The sequence below is a fragment of the Fulmarus glacialis genome, unplaced genomic scaffold (genome assembly GCF_000690835.1).
Source record: "Fulmarus glacialis isolate BGI_N327 unplaced genomic scaffold, ASM69083v1 scaffold22189, whole genome shotgun sequence".
In the NCBI taxonomy this organism is placed as follows: Eukaryota; Metazoa; Chordata; class Aves; order Procellariiformes; family Procellariidae; genus Fulmarus; species Fulmarus glacialis.
The window spans coordinates 4,628-23,123 of NW_009233126.1; the positions used below are offsets into that span (position 1 = coordinate 4,628).

An 18,496-nucleotide genomic window follows, 5' to 3' on the forward strand; every position below is an offset into this window, starting at 1 on the left:
CTCAACTGTTTCATCTGCTTTTTTGTGTATTCTTATAAAATACTTCCAGCCCTGGCCTCCTGGTCCTTCATATATATGTGTGTGTGTATATATATAGTTAAAAAATACATATATATAAAAAATATACACGAACACACAAAACCACATACATGCACATATATATATATGTATATAAGTGATGCTGGTAGCACAGGGCAAGCTGGCATATCTCTGTCTCTATCTATATCTCTAGATGCATACATATACATGCTCAGACAGCAGCAGTTGCTCTGCCCTGGAAGCTACAGCTGTCATCCTTGTTCCCACCAGCCGTGGCCGGGGCAGTGCTGCTGTGTGACAGTAGTGGCCTTGGCCAGTCCCCGAGGAGTCGGCCACTGCATGAATTTGTAGGCATGGGCCTAAAACTTTCCAAACAGTTTGCTTTAAGGTCAGGAACCTCTTCTGGCAGTTATAGAAAATGACTGTCAAAGGGATGGAGCACACTGGACCCAGCCACACTGTGCCAATCGGATTTCAGAATTAAACTTGGGTTTATAAATATTTCATTTAAATGTCATTTTCCCTGATGGCAATTGAAGCAGTTTGCTGGATCAGCTCAGTTGCTGTTGAGCCCCAGATTCCTGGAGGGATCATCCCTCGGGAATGCAGGTCTCTGGCCAGAGGGACACCCCACGCGGGGCCAGGGGGGATGAGGAGGAGGACGAGGAGGAGGGATAAAGGGTTGGGGAGAGGTGAGTGGGAGTTGTCCCCCACGGAGGCAAGTGGTGAAGTGTGGGGCCCGAAACAGGAGGGGGTAAGACTTTACACCTCTTTTTCTTTTCCTCTGGACATTTGTCCAGCAGTGTCGGTGAATGCCGAACGCTGTCACGTACCGGTGCCAGAGACCTGCTGCTTTTTGCACATGTTTTTCTGATCGAGAAAGAAGTGAAGACCTCAGAGATAAATTTCCATCTTCATCCCCACAGGTTCATATGCCCGTGGATCAGCGAGCAATCCGGGTGCTTGCCTGACCCAAATGTAGTTTGGAAAACAAAGCTCTGGGGCATCAGGCCAAGTGAGAGATGGGGGTTGTTCCCTGCAGCGTGAAGGTCACCATTAGGGCTCGGAGCCACTGGCTTCGCCGGTGCCAGCCCGGTCCCATCCTGTGCCGCAGTCGGCAGCAACATGCTGCCCGGCTCCGGGGTCTGGCTGCAAGGATGCGCGTCCACATTTGCTCCAGACAGATGTCTGATCGGCTCTGTAATTGTATGAAATGATCATCCTGTTTCTTTGACCGAAAGTATTTCACAGGCACTGGCATAAATGGGTGTTCGTTATGTTTCCTAACTCTGCTCTGGAAAATCCGTGTCTGCTTTTCCAAACAACATAGGAAAACAGTGCTTATGGAAAGCGGCCTCTTTGCTGGGTACCTGCAGGGAGCTGGGATGCTTCTGTAGAGCTCCAGGAACAAATTTGCTCACAGCAACATTTTTTTTTTAATGCATGGTGCTGGGCCTATTAGTTTGCAGTAACTCCTGCAGCTGGCAGCTACAGTAATGCAACAGAAGTTCACATTTTCTTGGTTCAGCGTGCATACACAGAAAATTGCTTTACTGGACCTGTCTGTCAGAGCCCCCGGTGAATCCTGCCCCTGGTGAGTGCGAGGATTTGGCACTTTGGCGAAAAGCCGCCCCATCCCCTGCCTTGCTGAGCTGGCACAAGCAGCTCCCACGTGTCGCTGGGTACCCGGGTCCCCTGGTCCCCAGGCCAGGGATGCTTTTATTGTCAAATCTGTTCAATGGTGTACACCTAAGTAAAACAGACAATCCTTGCTTTTCTCACTTAGTGCTGAAAATTCACTGTATGCTGAAAACCTCATGCAGAAATAATTTTGGATATTTCTAGTTCCTTATTAATTGGTCTCCATCTAATGAAGCAGCTTTATACACCATGCAGTGTTGGCTTTCTCTTTCAGTTAATGTTAGCTACAAACAATTAAAGGGTTTTTTGAAGTCTGTCTAAGCCCTAGAGGCCTTGGCATGCGTCACATTTAGCTGCCTGAAGCTGTTTTCCACTAAACAGGACAGGAACTGTGACTGAGGGGTTGTTTTGCACTGATGAATAATGTCTGCTTGCAAGAATATGTACTTTATGCATGCAAAGGTGCCCAATGGAGAAAGAACAGTGGAATAATGGGCTCGGGTAATCAAGCCGAGTTTGATATTAAATGTTTTATCTTCGCAAGCAAGCCAAGAAAAAATGTCTGTTCTAATGTCTGTCAGCCCCTTTCGAAGTCCAGGAAAGGAGGGAGAGGCAGAATAGCAGCAAAACCTCCGGCTTCATTTTAATGAAGATTTCTGTTTGTTCCTGCAGTTGAAGTGAAAATTGAAGTTGTGATACCCGAGAAGGAGAGAAGCAAGGAGGAGATGTCGCCTAACGGGAAAGCCAGCCCCCTGATCTACAAAGTCAATGGGACTGCCCGACACTATCATCTCGAGGAACATCCCATTGCCAGCAATCCCTACCACAACCCAAAGGATGTGGTGGAAGCGTCTGTGTGCCATGTGAAGGACCTGGAGAATGGACAGTAAGTGCCTAAAATTTTTGCAAGTAAAACTTGAGAGATCTTATATCCCAAACCAAACCCCCTATCTTGATCTTTAGAGTTTCTGGAGATGATAATTTAACTTAGTAAAATACCTTTTTTTTTCATCTTAAAAAATGGCATCACGGACAGGTGACAACTGTTTTTTACCAGAAGGTCTGCTGTTCCCTGCACGGTCCGCCCTGCGACTTCTTTTAGAAAGATGTGATGTTCTGTAGCAGAATTTCCCAACAGGCTCTGCTCAGCTTGCATTAGACAACCCTGACAATTTTTTATAAATGTATACAGCCTTAGTAGTTTTACAAAGCAGCATGAGTAGCGCATGGGTGGAGCTGATGGGGCAGATCATGTGCTCCATCATTTCTGTAGTGCCTTGCTCTTCTAGCTGAGCTCATCTCTTTCAATTTTCTTTTTCACTGGGGATGCAGTTTTCCAAATATTTTGCTAATGACAACACACTTAAGCTGTGTACGGTTTCACTACCCTGATTTAAGAGTTTTCTGAAGTCTAGAAAGTGCCTGTCCCAATCACTGTGCTTTACAGGCTGGTGTTTCTTTTCTGGGGTAGATGTGTCTTTTTTGCGGCATGTTCCATTCGTCTGATGGCCAACATCTCAGCGGGCTCTGTCCTTGTGTGAAAGAAAACATAGTTGGAAATAGCTTTTATTCCAGTGAGGGAGTGATGTCAGGTGTGTGGGACACAGCAGGAGTCTGGCATCTGTTTGCTTTAAATTGAACTATTGCTTGTGATAATATTCTAGAATAATCCATGTACTACAAGCTACTTTGTGCTAAACTTAAGGGGCTTCATGGGCTATAAATTCTTCTCATTAGATAAGTTAATCCAGGAGTAAACTGTTTTTTTCACTGTGATGGGAATTTACCATTAGACCATTCTACAAAGAGATGCACCGGACTCTGTTGGATTAAATCTTCATGTGATGAGGTGTGGCTGACTCTGCAAGCTCTGCTGCAGCTCAGAGAAGTGCTGGAGGGTCATCAGGGCCTGCAGGCAACTGGCCGCCTCCAGTGAGAAGTGGGGTGAGGGGTCAGTAGAGATGCATTGGACTGGAAGGCAAGTACAGTGGCTGCAGGGCTGCTTCTGGGAGGTGATGGGCAACCCACTGCCTCCTGCACAGGTAAGCAGCGACAGCAAGGCTGGGGAAGAGGGGCAGCGCACAGGCAGTGACCAGGATTGCCTTGAAGCTGGAGTGAAGCAAAAAGGGGAGGCTATCCTGGGAAATACTGGTTGCACAGCGAGGGTCCTGTTCCAATGTCAAGATGTAGTCTAATGACTGAACACCAAGTGTTCACAGAGGCAGCTTCTGCTGACTTCAAGTTTGGGGTGTTACTAAAAGAGTGTGCCCTGCTTTAGTGCCCCAGTGCAAGAAGGACGTTGGAAAATTAGGGCTGCAATAGATACATTGACTGGAAAGCATGCAGTATAGTAGATTAAAAGATTCGAAGACCTCTGCCTGCAGTGGGGAAGGTGAGGAGGGAGCTGGCTGCAGTCCATGAGAACATACCTGGCTGCAGGCAGCTGTAGCAGGGAGCTCCTCAGCTAAAGCCAGGGCTAGAAACTGGCATCGGTCTGGAAACTGGGCTCACACTTCAACCGTGTGTATGTTTAGCTACTGAAACATGCTACAAAGTACGGCAGTGGACTTGCCATCACTGGACATTTTAAGTTGAGAATAGCTTTCTTCCTAGCAGGCTGAGTCTAGCTCAAAAGAGAGATGCTGCGAGAAGGTCCCACGGCTCATGTAAGCAATGGGCCAGATCAAAGAAGTCCCTTCTCACTCTGATACCCAGAGAGATTTTCTGGGATGCTTCTCTCAAGGAGTGTGCTGGGCAGGGGTGCGCATGGGCACAGCAGCAATGCAGGGCACTGGCACAAGGGTTTGGGCACCTCTGCGTTGTGTTAGTGGAGTCTGCAAGCACAAGGTACTCCTTCTGCCCACCCTTTCTATCCTTCTGGTACCAAGATGGTCTCAGCAGAACCAGTAAAAGATACTGGAGGATAAACTCTGGCGCTGCTGTACCCAGCCAGCCTCCCGCAGGCTAACTGGGGGAGGTCAATGAGCTGCAGACAGAAAAGCAGACAGGAGCACTGCAGCCCCGAGTGCTCCCTCAGCTCTTGAGCAAAGGTCCTTTGCAGGCCAGAGCTGAGTTTTAACTGGTGCTTCCCAAATGAGGAGTGTAGTGGGGCAACAGGGCAAATTCCCAACTGAGTAAATAGCTCAGGAGGGAGCAGTGCAGCGTAAATCATCCACTTGCTCACTCTGGAGTGAGTGTGGGATTGGGAGCCTTGCAGGTGGCTGTGTGCTGCCTTGAAGACACCCGGTCTTGTTTTTGACTCTCTCAGATCACACCATTCCTTGCGTAAGTTGTAAACTCTTTCACTTATCTTATCTCATCTTCCCATAGAATTATGGTTGTCATTTAACCGCAGGTTTTATCTGAAGTACTGCACAGCTGAGGAATGCAGTAGGACTTGTACTGCTCTATTCCCATTGTGCTGACTGGAAGGACCTCCAAGTGCCAAGTGTCCTACACAGGGAGGGAGCAGAGCTGCATTGCTCGGGAGTGGGCCTGCCACTTTACTGAGACAAAACGACTCCCAAGGGCAGGCATGATGAGTTCTGCTGCTGTTTTCACCCGAGGTGTCAAGGAAATCGAGCACTTGCCATTACTCTAGTAGGACAGTTGATGCAGGTGGAGCAGGCACCTGCACGAAGACTTGTCCAAGGTGGGTTTGAAGGTGTTACAGGGGTGCTGGTGGACTGAGCCCTGGTCTCATCTCCATGCTCTGAAGCAGAGAGTGGGACAAGTGTCTCTGTAGCCTGGGTGCAACTGATGGGATAGAGTTGGGATATTACCCAAAGAGGAATGAGCATGCAAAGAGAGTCCCATCCTTCTGAGACCCTGGACCTATCATGCATGAACAGCGTTCAAGGATCACGCATGGCCAGTAGCTTTCTCGAGCACATGGGGTTTGCTGTGTGTGCACGCAGTGATGTATTCGGTACACCAAATGCAATGTGCCAGGCTTGCTGTAGAGATGGTCCACTTTGTGCAATGGGAACAACCAGGATTTCCAGATAAACATCAAGTTGTGCAGGGACAGGCTTTCTGGCTGGAAGAGGGGAAGTTTCCAGGGAACAGCAGCTCTGCACTCCGCATCCAGCTCCCTGCAAAACGAGGGCTCACTCCTTGTCTCTCCACTTTCCTCCATGGTTAGCTGGAAGGCTCTGCTGTAAGGAAGCAGCTGCTGATAATTGCATTGGGAAGAGGTTCAGTGCCTCACACAGGGCCATGGATTGCACAGGGTGTATCAGGGCTGTTGGTTGGAAAGGGAGCACCTGAGTGGTGAGAAGAGAAAAGGAGGTGAACAGGACGTGTTGGGATGAAGATCTGGTGGAGACATAGTGAGAGAGCAGAGAATAAACATCTGCTCAGTGCAGAGCAACATCAGTCTCAGTCAATGATGCTTGGGCAGCCTGCACTGCTGCTATGGCTCGAAAGCCGCAGAAATCCCCTTGACAAAGATATGGGTAGGTGGAGGAGTGGGGGTCTCAGTGCTGGAGGCTTCTGCATCCCAATCTCCAGGCTCTGCAGAGAGGAGCAATGGGCAGCCTCCTGGAAATGATGAATGGTTGAAAGACTCATATTTCAGTGGATAGCGCAACTGCCCAGCGTAATGCAACTGCCTAAATGCAGCCCAGTTCTATAATGGTCTGCAGAGCTTGGAAACTCTTGCAATTAAAAGCACATGTTGCAGCTGCATTACAAAACCTCTGCCCGGCCAGCCTGCAGCAAGTAGAGCAATGGGGCACAGCTGACTGGGTGCCGCTGGGCACTGGCGAGGAGGCATGCCATCCCCGGGGAGACCTGGGCAGCCGGCTGCTATGGGCAAATGCACCCGCTATTCAGGGACACTGCACCCACACTGTGGCCAGTGCAGAGGTGTGTATTGCTCAGCACAGCTCTGCTGAGCCGGAGGGCTGCAGATCAGCTCTCAGTCAAGCCAAGGGAGTTAGAAAGGATTTTCTAAAATGCTGCTTTCCAGCACTAGCAGCATCATTAATCACTCATTCAGCAGATGGGGATGCTCAGTAGCTCTTTCTGTCTTTGCAGACAAGGTGCATGATTGGCAAAGAGATGCTTTTTGCCAGGACAGGGGTGGCTGGAGCCTTAGCCTGCCCTGGCTGGTCAAGGACCAGGTGACTGCAGCTCGGGAGGTGTGACCCAGAGAGCCTAAAAATTGCAAAGCTTTGTGTGTAAAGAATTCCTCCTGTGCTAATCACGCTTTTGTCCAGGGTACCACACAAGCAACTGTGGTCTTTCAAAGTGCACCTGAATCTCTCCAGGGGAATGGCTGGAGGGTTAAGTTGGCTCCTATGCAAATGCAGGGCTGAGTGCCAGCAGGATCAGGGAGGCAAAGCCCCTCCGTGATGCAGACCATGGTTCTCCCAGGTCACTGTGTGAGCTTTAGTCTGAAAAAACAGCTGAGGGAAACAGCAAGGAGGTAACACATAGGTGTCTGCTGTCCTGAGGGTTTTATCAGGAAAAGGTGACCCACATTGTTGACCCTGGGATGTGGCCAGGACCAGAGCATGACCCCCTGAGGTGCAGGGAGGTAGACCCCAAGGCCGGAGTACGCAAAGGGTCAGAATCGCCTCTCCTGGTTTTCAAGTCTCAGAAATGTTGTGTTTGCTTTGAGTGAGTGAACACAAGCCTGGCAGGGACCTGCTGAGCAGCTGAGGCCAGGAGGGGAGGTGATGTCACAGTAAAACCAGTTTGGTTTCTTGCTCCCACTACATGCTGAAAAGCTTAATTCTGACCCCCTGGACTTGGGTGGAGACCGCCAGCTGCTTCCCGAGCAGCTGGGGAGGTACTTTGGGCCATGTCTTGGCACAGTGATGGATGAAGGAGCTGCCACTCAATGGCCCAGCTTGAATGTGCCCCAGGCTGGGAGCAGTAGAGCCAATGCCAAAGCCGGCTTGGTGACAGGAGTGACCCACACTTCTAAGTCACCTGGAGCTGGTGGTGAGCAAGGTGAGCAAGGGGGGGAGCCTGGTGGGAACAGGGCTGGGATGCAGGCGAGGGGGTGGCATCTGCTGCCAGGTGGATGCTCTGCCATGTGTTTTCCATGCTCCTCTTCCCCAGAATGCGGGAAGTGGACCTGGGCTGCGGGAAGGCTCTGCTTATCAAGGAGAGTGGCGAGTTCCACGCCGTGGGACACAAGTGTCCCCACTATGGGGCTCCACTGGTCAAAGGTAAGTCTGCATCACATCCTAGGAGACTAACCAAGGGCATCAAAGCGTTGGCAAAAGACAGCCCAGTGTTCATCCGGCTGCGCTGCTGGGCATGGGTCACATGCCGTACCGCACGCTCAGCATCATCTTGGCATGTTCTTGCTGGAGGGAGGCATGGGCAGAAAGCTGGGGGTGCACAAACCTCCTGGGAGCACTTCACCGCAGGTCTGGTTTGCTGGTGATTCCAGCTTGCCACTGCTGGTCACAGGGCTGGCGCTTCTTTGGGTGACTTTGAAGAACAAAACGGCATGGGCACCATTAAATTTGGCTTCTGCTTCATTCTTCAGCTGGAGCTGAACCTCTCTTGGATGGTATGAAACAGCTGCAGCTCACTGTCCCCACACAAAGCCTGGTTTTATGGGGCTTTTAATATTGTTCTGTTTATTGGTTCCCAGACACTGAGGAGTTAAAAAAAAGTCTTAAAGGAAAAAAAAATCACCTTATGATTTTTCAGGCCACTCAGTCTTTAAAAAAACCACAAAACCACAGCTCCCTGTAAATCAAAATTCTGTTTGTGGGAGAAGGAGGAAGCTCTTTGGACTGAAGGGATCCTTTCAGTAGCAAAAAGAAATGTTGCTGATGTTATTGATTGAAGTGGGGTGAGGTACAGCGGTTTCCCATCTTGGCACTTAAAAATATGCATCCTGGCATTTTCTCAACATGGGCTTCAGGCAGGTTTCTACCCAGAGTCTGAGTAATGGTAGCAGGCAGTGCTGGCCCGGCTGCATACTGGAGAAGTGCGTCACCCAAACTGGGGGCAGGGGACACTTTGCTGGAGGTGGGATCCTGGGGAAGACAGCAGAGCATCCTGCTGAGTGCCCTCCGGGCATTGCTGGCCCAGCAGCAGCGCTGAGTGCAGGCAGCCATGCTCTCAGCCCCTCGCCTGGGCCTGGCAGCCTGCTGAGCAGGGGAGAAGAGCCCCATGCTGCTCTGGTGGCCAACGGAGGTGAAAGCCTGCCTGCCTTTCAGAGACCTGTGGACGCATCTCTGAGACTGGCTGCTTGCACGGGGATCTCTTTGGGGAATACAGGCTTTGCTGCAGAAGTAAGTGCAGGGGCTGCCCCTGCATCCCCACATGTGGTGGGTGATGAGATGTGGCACTGCTGTGCCTTGGCAAGCAGAGGCACAAGCTCAGGACCAGTCCGGCATGGCCAAATTGTAGCCATTTGCTCTGCCCTGGCATTGTGAGCCAGCTCTTTCAGGCAGGGAAAGCCAAAGTCCAAGGTAGCAGTCTCTGAGCAAACACTTGCGAGGAGTGAACTCGTGGCTTTGGGCATGCCTGTGCTTTCCTGGCGGTGTGCAGACTCCTTGCTGTGTCAGGATCTGTTCTGAAACACCCTTGCTCTAAGTAAGTGACACTCTGCTTGAGGCGCTGCTTGCTCCAAGTTCTAGTGGGGCTTGTGGAGGTGACTACGAGACCCTGGAGGCTGCAGCCCCAGGCCCTGCAGAGAGCAGGATTATATTCCAGGCAGAGCAGACAGCTTTGGATCTGTGCTCAGAGGCGCTGGAAGGGCATTGTCAGCGAGGGCATTTTAGATGGGATCCCTCATACAGGATCCCAGTTGGTAACTGTGTTCACCCTCTATCCCAAATGGCTGGACCAGTTCCACATGCAAGTTAAGAGAACTCCACATCAAGTAGCCAAGATGCTGTTGACCATCCAGGTCCACAACAGCTGCCATGTGTCCTGTAGGAGAGGTGACACCTCTGGGTAAAGGAGGAGTGTCACAGGGGTGTGCTCGCAGTCTGAACTTTGAAGCTGCTCTGCGTGGAGCAGCACAGCTCCTGTCGCTGCAGGAGGCCCTGGGCAGCAACCTTCAGCCTTCAGGAGGTCAGTCCTGCTGAGCAGAGGCGTTCACGTTTTGAAGAAGCTGAGGAGTCCACCATCACTGGGACAGCAGGAGGGAGACCTGGCATCCCTGCCCTGGCCAGGTCGCAGCAGCTCGATCTCAGTGGGCTGCAGGCAGGGACGGGAGGCAGCTGCAGAGCAGCACCAACTCTGCTCTGCCATGCTTCCTGCAGGGGTTTTGTCCAAAGGAAGAGTCCGCTGTCCCTGGCACGGAGCTTGCTTCAACATCGGCACAGGTGACATAGAGGACTTTCCTGGCTTGGACAGCTTACCCAGGTTCCAGGTGAGACCTTCATTCTTGCAGCAGCAGAAGAAATCACAGAATCACAACATGGTTTGCATTGGAAAGGACCTTTAAAGATCACCTAGTCCAACCCCCCTGCTATGGGCAGGGACATCTTTCACCAGATCATGCTGCTCAAAGCCCTGTCCAACCTGACCTTGAACACTTCCAGGGATGGGGCATCCACAACTTCTCTGGGCAACCTGTTCCAGTATCTCACCACCCTCATTGTAAAACATTTCTTCCTTATGTCCAATCTAAATCTACCCTCTTTTAGCTTAAAACCATCACCCCTTGTCCTGTAGCAACAGGCCCTACTAAAAAGTCTGTCCCCATCTTTCTTATAAGCCCCCTTTAAGTACTGAAAGGCCGCAGTAAGGTCTCCCTGGAGCCTCCTCTTCTCCAGGCTGAACAACCCCAACTCTCTCAGCCTTTTCTCATAGGAGAGGTGTTCCATCCCCCTGATCATTTTCATGGCCGTCCTCTGGACCCACTCCAACAGGTCCATGTCTTTCTTGTGCTGAGGATGCCAGAGCTGGACGCAGCACTGCGGGTGGGGTCTCACCAGAGCAGAGTAGAGGGGCAGAATCCCCTCCCTTGACCTGCTGGTCACGCTGCTTTTGATGCAGCCCAGGATACGGTTGGCCTTCTGGGCTGCAAACGCACATTGTCCAGCTTTTCATCCACCAGTACCCCCAAGTCCTTCTTGGCAGGGCTGCTCTCAATCCCTTCATCCCCCAGCCTGTATTGATACTGGGGGTTACCCCAACCCAGGTGCAGGACCCTGCCCTTGGCCTTGTTGAATTTCATGAGGTTCACGTGGGCCCACTTCTTGAGCTTGTCCAGGTCCCTCTGGATGGCATCCCGTCCCTCTAGAGTATCAACTGCACCACTCCGCTTGGTGTCATCCGTAAAATGGCTGTTTGCGTTGGGATAAGCATGCTCTTTGAAGGCATGGAGCAAACATTTTCTAAGCACATGCTGGGGTAGACAGTGGAGAGCGCACCTCACTCAGCTCTCCTTCCTCCCTGCAGCTCCCCTTGCATCCACCTATGGGTATCAGGCACCTCCTGGGAACCTGAGGGTGGAGGTGCACAGTCTGGGAGGTCTCTTGAGCAGGAGTGGGGTGGGATTGAGAAACTAGCCATAAGCCTGGTTAGATAGAAATCAGGTTTTACACTGACCATTGGTGCATGGTTGATACGAGACAGGAAACATCACACAGCCTTGAGCTGGGGTGAGCCTTGCCATGGCCTGAGCCGCTCTCACAGGAGACCTGGTGAGATCGCTACTCTGCTTGTTTGTTGTTGCAAAGAGAGAGTAATCACCCTCTTCACGCCAGAGGTACTGAAACCACTGCTGTTCTGTCACCCTCAGGTGAAGATCGAGAAGGAGAAGGTTTACATCCGAGCAAGCAAGCAGGTGAGGGGCCACTAGCATGCCAAAATCAAGGCCCATGCTTTTGCTTTTTGCTCTGTGTGCGTGGGGTTGCGGGGAAATGCTTTTCTTTGGGCTCTCTGGCAGGGGAAGCAGTGCCTGAACAGAAGGATGCATGAGCATCCAACGTGGGTAAACCAAAGGTTCACCTAGCCCGGTCCTGTCTCAAGCAACAGCTCAAAGATCATACGGAGGCATGAGTGGAGCATGGCAGAGGTGTTGTGTCCCCTCCCATCCTGCCTGTGCTCCCCCAGCCTCCCTGCAGCTGCCAGATACCTGAGCTGGGGTCCCAGTCCATGGATTCAGGAGGTCTTACTAGGTATTTTTCCTGAACTTGTCCTGTGTTTCCTTAAGCTGATAGCAACTTTTAATTTAGTTGGCCCATAGAAACAAGCCTCTTCCACCAGCCTTTTGGCCTTGTCTGCTGGGTCTGAATGTGGCACAGCAATGACAGAGGTCATCTGTGCTCCCTCTTGAGCCCAGACATCAGCTCCTTTTGCTGGAGAGGAACCTGGTGCATGGGCAGGGAAGGTTCTCATCCCCCAGACAGGATGCAGAATGAAGCCTGTTCAGGTCACTGCCATCTTTCTTTCCATGAAAAGCCTTCTTCTGGTGCACATTTGCACGTACGCATGTGTGAATCCAGCGGCTCAGAACCAGCCAGACCCTTACAGCACTGGGGTTAGATCCAGAGAGGTCACCTGAATGGCAGCACTTCTGCTCCCACTGATTCGGGTGGGATGTGATGAGGAGGGTTGAGCCTGTTCCTTCTATCAGAAACGGATTTTGGCCTCCGATGGCTGGCAACAGGGGGTCTGCGCAGCAGGGCTACCGTGGCATGGGTCCTAGGGTGTGCTCTGGTAGGTCGGACAAGTCCATGAGCTTCTTTGGATATCAGAGGTATACAAACTCTGCTTAGGTGCAGAATAAAGTTCCTGATAGGACTTCTGCATTTCCATCTCATCTGTTGGTTTCAGAATTGCACAATGACACATCTGGGCTGCTTTTTCTATTTTTTTTTTCCCAGTTCTGTGTACCTGGATGAATTTGGAGAAGACAATGGATTTATTTTTCTTTTGTACCTTGTAAGGGGGTAGTGCACTGGATGGTGGAAAGGTATTTGGATGAGCATGGGTTTGGAGTCCTCATTGGGTACAAGGGTGCAGTTGTTCCCTTTCTATCCAAGCTGTTTTATGATGATAATGTAGTTGTTCCCATTCCTGGCTACCCACGTTAAAGCTGAGAAAAGATAATTACTTTCTTCTTGTGGTTGGTGGCATAGGCTCTTCAGACACAGAGGAGGACGAAGATGATGGCAAAGTGCATCTCCTTGAGCAACTATAACCTGAGCAGTACCAATGTGCTGATCATCGGTGCAGGTATTGGGTGGCATGTGCTGGGACCACTGTGTGTGTGCCCTCCCAGGCAGGTGTGCGAACAGCAGGGTGTCTGTGTGCCGTGCACCTTCTGTCACCCCTCCTGCGTCCCTCCCTGTGTGAAGGGTTAGACCAGGGGGTCTTCCTGAGCGTTTTTGTCCTACATACTAATGGTCCAAAGGTGCCCTGTGCCTCTGGTCTGTGAAGCTTTGTAGTTCCCTGTCACAGTCCTTTGTAGTGGGTGCCCTGAACCCTCTTCCCTCTACGCCCTCCCCAGATACATCAGTAACCCGTGATTTCCACAACTAAGTGTAAAGTCCTCTCAGGTGTTCCTGTGGTGTGGATACAACTTTTCCTCTTGGAGCCTGCACATCTCTGTCTCATCCCATCGCAGCTGCCTGTAGCTCCAAAGGTCTCACCTCAAGGTGCTTCTCTGAAGATAAATTCTTCCATGTTCCCAGAAAATATCAAATCCCTGCATGAAATAGCAAAACCGACAAGCTATCTTTTCTTATCTCTTGTCCTAGCTCCATTTGTGTAATGCAATTTTTGTAGAAAGCCTGATGGAGTGAATCCCATCTACTGAGTTTGCCTGTTTCTGGAATGGGTTGGACACTAGGGTGGACCATGTCATGGTGAAATGGAGGGTGGGAGGAGGACACAAGCTGTCCGGTGTTGGACCTGAGGTTGGGAGGGAATGGCTGCTCCTGGCACATGGTTGTTCTTACTTGATTACACCCCCAGGTCACCAGATCCAAGCTGTGGAAATGGGGAGCACACTGCAATCGCCTGCTCCTGTCATCTAAGTTGCAGCTCGCAGCCTGAGCAGAGGGGAAAACCAGCCTGGCTGGCTTTTCCCTTGCTGCTGGGTAACATTTTTCCCTTCCTTGTGCCCCTGCTGTTTGTTGACTGAAAGCCAGGGCGTGACACTGCTGCTCCCCCAGGTCAGCTGGGCTGTCCTGGTGTGCGGCAGGGCTGGACAGTCATCAAAATCCTCAGCAAGGTCACTCCACAGGCAATGTTAGCCATTGCTGAAGGAATTTTCTCAGGCTTGACCAGCTAAATTTACAGGTCTATTAAAGACCAAGGTCTGTTCTGGTGGATGGGAAGGGAGATTTCAAAGCTGGGGTTGTGAGGAAGAAGTGTTGGGAAGAGATTACCCATCCAGCCCTGCATCGAGGACCAAGATCCAGCCATACCCAGCAGAGCTGAGGGCAAGTGACTGCAGGCCCTTGCTCATGTGAGGCTCTTCCTGGCATCAGTGCAGTGTCAGTCCTAGCTCAGCATGCTCCAGGCAGTGTGCACAGGATGTCCACCCACCTGTCTCTTCTTCCACTGTTCCCTGCCTCCATCAACAGGAGCGTTTTGTTGACAGACCAAACTATGATACTGTCCAGGTCTATCTTCTTTCATTGGTATTACAGAAACTGTGGCCCTTACAACACTCATCATTGAGCGAGGCTTCCTTGGTTGAGAAGAGACTCAGGACTTCTCACTTGAGCTCTCAAGTCTCTCTGGTTTGGCCAGGGAAGAAGGGACATACCCATCAGGCTGCCTGACTGCAGGGGGACAGCATGCCCCAAGGCAGCTTTTTGTTTGATTTAGCCTTTTTTCTGTGTTTAAAAACAAGCAAACAAAAAAACCTCAAAGAAACTGCATGCAAAATCCTCTACAGTGAAGCATGCAACCAACACTTCAGCCGTGAAGAAAGGAGGACTCCCTGCCCTCCGTGTTCGGCTGTAAATTCACCAGGAGCTGAGTGCGCAGAGGGGAAGCTGCAAGACCCTTCCCCTACCAGGAGAGTGCAAAGGTCTGAGTGGCCACCCATGCCCCTGAACTTGTGAGAGGTGTTTAGGCCCTGGCAGCACTCCTCAGGTGTGCTCTTTGTGGGTTTGTGTGAGTTTAGGGACAGACAAGTCCCGCAGAGGATTAACGTCCACAGACAGAGGGTCCCTTCTCCTGCCTGGTGCATCCCGCCCAACTGGCTTCCCATGTAAGCTGTTTGACTTGGGAAGGGCCATGAAGTAAGGCCAGGGCTAGTGGAGATGGTGATTTTGGAGTCAGCCCTGGTGGGGTTTAGGAGCAAAGGGTTCAGACCTTCAAATACCTCATACACATGGCTGCTGCCGGTCTTCCTTCTCCCTTAGGGGCAGCTGGACTGGTCTGTGCAGAGACCTTGCGCCAGGAGGGTTTCTCGGACAGGATTGTGATGTGCACAATGGACAGACACTTGCCCTACGACAGACCAAAGCTCAGTAAGGTTTGTATCACTTTGGGTATGTCACATTCCTCCCCAGTTTTAAAATTTGCCCTAGGACCTTTCCCCACTGTTATTCATTGCAGCAGCATGTTTCTTCTTCCTTATTCACCCTGTCTCTGCTTTCCCTTGAATCTTCTTTTCTGTTGGTGACTGAAATATGAAACACAAGAGAGGAGTTGTTCAAACTCTGAACTAAGAGTACTCCAGCACAGAAACAAGGGCATTCTTCATAGGACTAGCCATAGCTGTCTTGGCCAGCTCATACCTGGATGGATCTTCTTATTATGTTTCTGGATCAAAATCTTAAGGGCAATGAAATGGAACATGTGAAAAAATTGTATTGTCTACCAGGTTTTTTATTAGTGCATGGTTCTTACTGCCCAGTGATGCTCCATGCCATAATTATTATGATTATTGGTCATCATCACAACTTGGTAACTTGATCGCAGTGCAAAGATCACTTTTTTGGCACACATCTCATTTTGCATTCCAATTTGTAGACACAGGATGATCTTCTAATCACATTTTTTATTACTGATTCCTGAGCCTTACTTGATATCAGACAACAACTCAGGTTGGACAGCAGCATTTGATTTGAAGCTTGGAGATAGCATAAGAACAGGCGGTATATGTATTCCCCTTTATGTCAGGGATGCTTATCTATTGGGGCTGGTACTCTACAATCACAGCATCTAACTCTGCTTCCAGCCCCAAGGCAAAGTGCTTTTCAAAGGAAGGCAAATATGCATATGGCTTTTTGAGAGCATTCAAGACATTTCTGTGCTTGGAGAAGACCTGCTTGGGGTGAGGAGCGGCTGGCTGAAACCTGCATCCAAGAGTCACAGAGGTTGTGCTGGGGAGCTTGGAGAAGCTCGCAGTCCCTGTCCCAGCCAGGCAGCTCTCTGAAACGCTTATCCCTGCCGTGTGAGTCTTAGACTGCCTTTTCCACTCTCCGTTAAATAGTAAGAACATCTCACATGCCAGAGATGTTATGCATAGTTTGTTAAACTCTCCCCGAAACACCTCTGGCTGTAGTTGCTTTTGGAAGGCACACAAAGCCCGTGGAAGACAAGGCAGAATTTTTGGGAACAGGCTAGGAAAAAAGGGATTTTTCTTAATCCTGTTTTGAGTGGGACTAACCCTGGAAGGAGTCATTAGAGGAGGAGCACTTAAAGCTGTAAGCAGCCGATTTCTTGCCTCCTGAGACTGCAGCATTGCCCTTCCTCTGCCTTGCTGAACGCGTGTTATCAATCTGTCCTGAGGTCCCGCTCGACTGTTCCTTCTTGTCCCCTTTGGACTATGACCTGCTCCCTGGTCTGCTGCAATGTCCCCGTTACTGTCTCAAGAGCACTAAGCAGCAGCAAAACCTGTGGTGGTTGTGCACTGCTCTGTGCTGCCCTCCCTGCACATCGGTGTGGGGGCCACTGCTCCTGAGCTATGGGGTCAGACGTGCCTCTCTGTAAATGTTGGGTGTTTAAAGAATTTGCAGTAAAACCTGTATGATCCTGCACCTGCCTCAAGTCCTAAGATACGGGTCTTTTCTGAGCACGGCGTTATCTGAAGTCACAGTAAGGGAGTGTCCTGCAGGGCTCATCCCAGCCCTTGACGAATCCCTCCAGGGAGAAGGACCTTGCACATCCATCCGCAGGGGTAGATGGTGAAGCAAGCCCTTGATTCCTGCATCCCCTGTCCCTCTTGGGTCAAGCCCAAACATCATACCTATGTGGCACGTGTAGATGATGGTGCTGCTCAGCACTGTGTGTTATGTTGCAGGGCTTGACCATGGCATGTGTGTGGCCATGCCCGTCCCTGCTATGCTGCAGGCAGGGAGGGATGCACTGGAGCATGGAGCAGCCTACATGCAGGTCACTTGGTGCTCAGCTTGTCCTCAGCCTATGTCTGAGCTTGTGTTCACAGAGTTAGGAGGACAGATGAACTCGTGCTCAAATGTGAGCTCAATCCTGCGTGTAAAGATGATGTAGGTCTTACCCAAGTGACCAGGGAAGGCTGGGAAGAGCAAGAACCTTTATCTTGCAGCTAAAGATGAGCAGATATGGGCCGCATGCCCCTGCTTCAGCTTTTGAGGGAATTTGTGCTGCGTAACTTGGGTGCTTTTGAAAGTGTTGCCCTTGCTGTGTTAATGCTGATTGTTCTTATTGCTCTTTTAGCTTCCATTTCCCCTGGCAATTGGAAAATAATATAATAGGACTTTTCTTTTGCTCCTATGAACTTGTGTGTGTTATGAGGAGCTGCAGTTAGAGCTGCTTTGCAGACACTCAGAAGCACTTGCCGTGGTCCTGCCTTAAACAGTCAGTGCCACCCCCGCACCTATCAGGCAGAGAAGGAACCAGAGCCCAGTCCAGCATCTTGTGACTACTTTTACTTGAACAGGCTTTGATTCCAGCCCCTGTAGAGCAATTCTCTTAATCCATGCTGTAAGGACTGACTTCAGACTACCGCTGACTTGCGTTGGTAATAGGCATTTCTCCACTTGCCTGTTCAACCCACAGCAGTTGACAGAAAAATGCCTTTTTTTGCAGTCGATGGATTCCCACCCGGAGCAAATCGCCCTGCGCCCCAAGGAGTTCTTCCGCACCTATGACATCGAAGTCCTGACCGAAATGCAGGTAAGGAGAGCCCTATGTGTAGCTGCACGTCATCTTCTGCAAGTGCTGGTACGCAAAGGCTGTGTTTAGAAAATGTGGCAGCTGTCTCTGTTCTTGGCTCACTGGATGCGGTTGCAGAAACAATGGGTATCCCCCAGCCCCGCTGTTTTATGCCCCAGAGCGCATGTTGCCTGTGGTTGTTCAAAACCACAGTTAATGCAATTCCTCCCGTGGCAGGAAGGACACTCTGTGCAAACTCCATGGTGACCATCATTTCTTACCTGCCATTTGCGAGCATCCTCACATGGATCTGTGGTGACCAACTGGCCTCTGATTAGGATAATCAGCCTGCAAGCAGTGCAGCCAGTGATGGTTTAAACATTTCTCCCCATTATTTTATTTATACTGGGAGATCTTCAAGGATTTTTGAAAAGGCAATTAGGAATATTTAAGGTCTGGGTTGGCTAAGCTGTGGACAGGAACACAAGGGACTAAAACCTAACAGACAAGTTGGTTGGGCTGGGAGCTCAGTGAACGTCTGGGATTTCATCTCTTAACATTATTTAGGAATGATTTCAGGTTGCGGCTGTGGATATCAAGAACAAGATAGCCGTGTTCAAGGATGGATTTAAGATGGAATACAACAAGCTGCTGATAGCAACTGGAAACACGTAAGCTACAAATAAACATTTTAAAGATCAGAGAAACTGTTTTATCTGAGAATGTGAGGAGCTTGTGCCTGGGGATAAGGGGTCAAATACAGCGGTTGAATTCGGACACTGAA

The 18,496-nt window shown here is 50.4% G+C and overlaps 1 protein-coding gene across 1 annotated transcript in view; it reads left to right on the forward strand.

The window, feature by feature from the left end:
* Positions 1-2,352: 2,352 nt before the first annotated feature.
* The window catches only part of AIFM3 (apoptosis-inducing factor, mitochondrion-associated, 3), a gene marked incomplete at its 5' end in the record, with an annotated part of 30,761 nt that continues 14,617 nt past the window's right edge, over positions 2,353-18,496 (forward strand). The window contains 8 exons of the mRNA XM_009585216.1: positions 2,353-2,566; positions 7,753-7,862; positions 9,924-10,033; positions 11,411-11,455; positions 12,753-12,849; positions 14,994-15,106; positions 17,647-17,733; positions 18,292-18,383. Of these exons, the coding sequence (XP_009583511.1) occupies positions 2,353-2,566; positions 7,753-7,862; positions 9,924-10,033; positions 11,411-11,455; positions 12,753-12,849; positions 14,994-15,106; positions 17,647-17,733; positions 18,292-18,383 (868 nt within the window). The remainder of the gene's footprint in view (positions 2,567-7,752; positions 7,863-9,923; positions 10,034-11,410; positions 11,456-12,752; positions 12,850-14,993; positions 15,107-17,646; positions 17,734-18,291; positions 18,384-18,496) is intronic.